Source organism: Procambarus clarkii, chromosome 24 (assembly GCF_040958095.1).
Source record: "Procambarus clarkii isolate CNS0578487 chromosome 24, FALCON_Pclarkii_2.0, whole genome shotgun sequence".
NCBI classification, from domain to species: Eukaryota; Metazoa; Arthropoda; class Malacostraca; order Decapoda; family Cambaridae; genus Procambarus; species Procambarus clarkii.
This window is the reverse complement of record NC_091173.1, coordinates 39,876,573-39,881,702: the sequence shown is the minus strand read 5'-3', so window position 1 is coordinate 39,881,702 and position 5,130 is coordinate 39,876,573. Positions and strand designations below refer to the sequence as shown.

The 5,130-nt window shown below is 38.4% G+C and overlaps 1 protein-coding gene across 1 annotated transcript; it reads right to left on the bottom strand.

Moving 5' to 3' along the window:
* Positions 1 to 2,242: 2,242 nt before the first annotated feature.
* LOC138368036 (uncharacterized) lies at positions 2,243 to 2,842 on the bottom strand. The gene has a single exon (XM_069330332.1). The coding sequence runs from the start codon at positions 2,840 to 2,842 to the stop codon at positions 2,243 to 2,245; it is 600 nt and encodes a 199-aa protein (XP_069186433.1).
* Between the last annotated feature and the right edge of the window lie 2,288 nt (positions 2,843 to 5,130).

Genomic DNA, 5,130 nt, shown 5'->3' with positions numbered 1-5,130 from the left:
GAATAATACATAAATTATATATTTAAACATGATATTAGTGTTTAGTGGAATGCATAAGGAGTCAAATTGTGTTAAAAAGAGAGATTTTTAGAAAATTTGGAAAACTACTTTTTTCTGATCATAAAACAACTAAATGTATTTTGAAGGTTTCATTCAGCCCTTAAATATCATTCACAATTTATTAATGAATTTTACAAAAAACACCATATATTTTATATTTAAACATGTAAAAACTATTTGTAATACATTAGGAACAAAATAGTCGTAGAAAAACAATTTATTATAAAACCTTTGTGTTTGGATTCTTAGATTAAAAGTTTCCCAAAGGCTCTCCTGCACAATTCTCAATGCAAGTCATTCCTACACCTATAGGAAGAGATAGACGAACGTTTTCTATAGGATTTGTGTTTGCTGGGTTCTTAGGCATTTCTTGACAGTTCCCACCATTCGTCCGTAAAAACTGCATTGCCATGGGGCTCGTGGAGGAATGAATTTCCACTGGCACTGTCTCTCATTGAGCACAGAGTGTAGTTTTGGATGGTTCCATATTTCTCGTAAGCAGGCTTCTCCTGCCACGAAGTTAGAGCCATTATCTGAAATCATTAATTTTGGGCAAGATTTGCGAGCAGCAAATCTGCAAAGGGCTTGGAGAAAGGCTTCTGTGGTCATGTCAGAAGTGACTTCTAAATGTATGTCGCGTGTGGTAGCACACGTAAAGAGGCAAATGTATGCTTTCACCGGGATCTTATCCCGAGTGCCGGTTAAAATTAGTGCTCCTGAGTAGTCGACACTTGTGGTCTCAAAGGGGCGAAGGTGGACGACTCGCTCCTTAGGTAGGGGCGGAGGTCCTGGATAAGGACACACTCGAGCATCATATCTTCTGCAAATTACACAAGATTGTATTAAGGATTTGACAGTTTGGCGACCTTGGGGAAGCCAGAAACTCTGTCTAAGATCAGTAAGAGTATCTAATACTCCACCATGCAATGTATTATGATCATGGTAATGCAGAATTATGAGTTTAGTGATGATGTGGTGACGTGGTAGAAGTATAGGATTCTTCGAATCTAAATTTATATCTGCATGAAGTAGACGTCCACCGCATCTCAAAATGTTAGTTATCTGAGTCAAGTCAAATGCCCAGAGACTTACTCAACTTATCTGGGAGGTGTTCATATTCCTTCCCACAAGTCTCTTGTTGAGCTTGTTTGACCCAATATTTGATGGAACTAGGAAATCGATACTTGAACCCTATCTTGTTGATGAAATCAAATACTATTTCGGTAACTCTTAACAGTTTACCTAAATTGGAATAGTGATAAGGATTGATTAGCTAAAGTTCAAGGGGGTTCTGGATTCACAACATAGGTAGTGATATTGGTCACAATGACTTGTGGCTTTTGTTGGGGCCACTGACCACTAACTAGCCATTAGTTAATTGAATCGTCCTTAGTAGGGACATATCTCAATTTGTAGCCAGCAGAAAGTTCTCGAATTTCCCTTACTCGGTTGCTGACATAGGGAGTTTTGTTGCTGTCGTTTTTTACCCACTAAAATACTGCCTCATTGTCTGATCACACTACTATTTCACCACAGTAAATATTATGACTGTTTTGATCAGGCAATGAACCAGTCTTACACCTACTAATAAGGCAGTTAATTCCATTTGGGGTAATGACCTTTTAATCAGGGCTACCCATGCCTTTGATGTAAGTAAAAATGATTGTCGAGTATTAACTAGATACACTACAGAGCCATACGCTTTGCCTAAAGCATCGCAGAACACATGTAAATTTGTGAGTAAATTTAGTCCTAAGGCATTTCGAGGAAACTGTAGTTTGCTTTAATCAGGAATTAACTGCTGCCATTTTTCTTGGAGATCCTCCGACAACGTTTCATCCCACCCCATATTCCTTTGCCAGCACTCCTGCATAAGGAAGTTGCCCTTAATTAGAATAGGACTGAGTAGGCCTAAAGGGTCAAATGGTTTGCTGACATGGGAAAGTAGTTTTCTCATAGTTAGGGGTGAATGGCTGATTTCCACTGACTTGATATTGAATTTGTCCGTGGAAGTATTCCTCTCCATACCTAGAACTTTCAGTTTGTGAGGTACCTTATAAACAGGGAATTCTTTCTCAATTATCTGGTTTAGTTGTTTGTTTTTTGAGGCCCACGACTGTAAGGACATATTGACTCCTAACAGTTCACGATTAGTCTCATGGTAAATTTTCACTAGTTTATTTTAATCATTAGTTGTTCCTTGAAAATTATCGACATATAAATTATTGCTAATCTCAGCCTTGTAGGGGCTAAGAGACTTCTTAAGATGTGTATCCAGAGTAGTCTGGAGTAAGAATGGTGAAGATGTCGCTCCGAACAGTACTGAGGCAAACCTATAAGTAATGACGTCGCTATTAGGATCCTGTGGATCTTTCACCCAGAGAAATTTAGTAAAGTCACGATCTGTCTCTTGCAAGCCTACTCTTAAAAAGGCCCTACTGATGTCGGCTGTATAGGCGAAAATACCAGAGCGTAATAATCGTAATAAGACATCTTGTAGTCTTTGTGTTAAGCTAGGTCCAGTTTGTAGACAATCATTTAATGACAAGCTGTCTGCCTTTAATTTGGCACTGCAGTTGAATACAATCCTGACTGTTGTCGTAACTGAATCTATCAAGACAGCGTGATGTGGTAAATAATGGTCTGACTTATGGTTATCTCCTTCAACAACTTCTATAAACTTATTAGTAAGTTGTTGCTGTATAAGGTCATGATACAGTTGTAATTTATCTGGTTGCTTCCTTAGCCTAGTTAACTGAGAATTTAATTGGGTTGAGGCCATGAAACAGTTTACTGGAAGCTGTGGGTGATTCAGCTTCCACGGGAGTCTCACCCAATATTGATTATCTTGGAAAATAACAGTATCAAGATATTGTTGATAAGTCCATGTTTCATCTGGACTGGGTTGATCAGGTACTATGTCTAAGTTGTCCAAATCCCATAATTTGGGTACAGTAGGGTTAGACTCATCATCCTCGGTTTCGTCTCTGACATGTAGTGGTGACTGTTCTAGGCCTAGTCACGCCACTATTGAATTGTTTGCTTGGTTACTAGTAGATTTAGATTTTTGTTGGATCAACACCGGTCCTGTGATTAATTTACCTCCAGCTGACAACAACAAGTTTACACCTTGTTGCCTGGTGCATCCGGTAATAAATCTATAGTAATAGTCAGCTCCAATAAGAATACCTACATCGTTGAGACAGTCTGTATTTATTTTATGATCTGTTAGCCTAATACTGCTGCGTTTAAGAAATTTGACTGTTTGAGCAAGACCTGTAACATGTAAATCAGAGGGGATCTTGTCAACGGCTGGTGCAGCCTCCTAAACTCACCTAGACTTTAACAACCTGGTAGTCACGAGATCCACTGTTGGTTAGGAATCCAGAAATATTTAAATTCACTCGAGTAACAGGCTTCAGTTTCAACTGATCAACTAACTGTAGAGAAATAAAGGTTTTCTGTGAACCTTGATCAAAGAGACCACGAGTGTTAATCCTAGATCCCTTGGTAATTAAATTTAATTGAGCTGTTGGTAACGTAGTCGTATTACTCGACTCTGTTGCAAGTACACTTATGCATTGATGCACCTTGCAATACTGTACAGATGTAAATTCTGTAGTCTTCTTATGAGGATTAGTTGATCTTGATTGATCATTACCACACAAGGAGTAATGGTTCCTACGCTTGTTGTACTTGTTGCACATACATAAGGAGACAGTACAGCTATTGGGGCCATGGGGACCCGCGCACTTTCTGCATCGGTGTAATTCTTGCAAACGATTAGTTCGGGAATTATGGTCTGGATAAGTACTACACTTTTAAGTAAGATGTTCATTATTGTAGAACAAACACTTCTTCATTGCAGGAGAAGTGGTAGGAGTGGTGCTCACTACTGGGGTTGAAGAGTTTACTGTGTATGTACCTACATTTCCAGATTTCCGTTTAGGAGAGGATTTGTTGGAAGTTGGTTTTACTGCAGTAGTTGCAGTACGTTGCAGTTCATGATGAGAATTAGTAGAGGAGTTTGAAACACTCTTCCCATCTTGATTGGCTCTTTGACTTTCGACTAGGGTGTGTAAACCTTCTGTGATCTTGTTCATGGTCAGAGAAGTTTTTTGTACATAATACACAATTTGTCTAAAGTTTCCCCCGGTAATTTACGCCTTAAAACTACCTTTGTCATCCATTCAGCAGTCTGAATTTGGACTTTAATGCTTAAGGCCTTGAATAGAGACTCTAGTTCTAGTCTGAAAGTTTGAAGAGAATCTGTAGAATTGTTAGCAGCTGGTAGATCCAGCAATTTTTGGACTAAAATGGTAATAGTCTTTTCTTTGTTATCGTAGTTGCTCTTAAGCAATTGAACAGCTAGATCGTAACCATCACTGGTCAGTGTTATGTTAGAGATTACTTTCAAAGCTTCATCTCGTAACAACTCTTGTAAATAAGTAAACTTGGTTGTTTTGGGAATGTTAGTTTTGGAGTCTACTGCATCCATAAATTTACTCCAGAAGTCATCCCAACTCTCATTCTCGTTATCAGTGAATGTGGGTGTACTGATCTGGGGTAATTTAACATCAGGATCTGGAAGTGCAGTAAAGGCTGTTGTTAATTTGTTTTTAGCAATCTGCTTTTTGAAGGGTTGAAGTTTAACCTGTACATCATCTTCATACAGGGTTAAATTATTTACAGTGTCATCAAGTTCAGTGTCACCTATTGAGGTTTTGTATAGTTCTGACAAGTACAGATTCATATGTTGTTTAATTTGCTCGAATTTACTTTTGGCAACTTAAAGGTAGTTTTCTAGTTCAATATAGTCAACAGGTGACTGTTGTGACAGATTTTGACACTTGGTAATCTGTCGGGTCAAGTGACCTTTCAGACCTGTAAGGGTCTTTTTTCAATCTGTCAGCTGTTTCCATCTTGCTGTGTAAGGGCTGATCTGATAGTAAACTGTTTTTACTGATATAACTGGGATATTGGCTCATTTAATGGAGCTCAGTTTCAATATAATAGCCTAATGTTTTCGAATAGACTACACTACCTCGTTTAGAGGTTAATTTACCTAAC

Bases quoted from the DNA above. Each gene is read 5' to 3' on its own strand.
- LOC138368036 (XM_069330332.1), bottom strand. From the start codon at position 2,842: ATGGCCTCAACCCAATTAAATTCTCAGTTAACTAGGCTAAGGAAGCAA.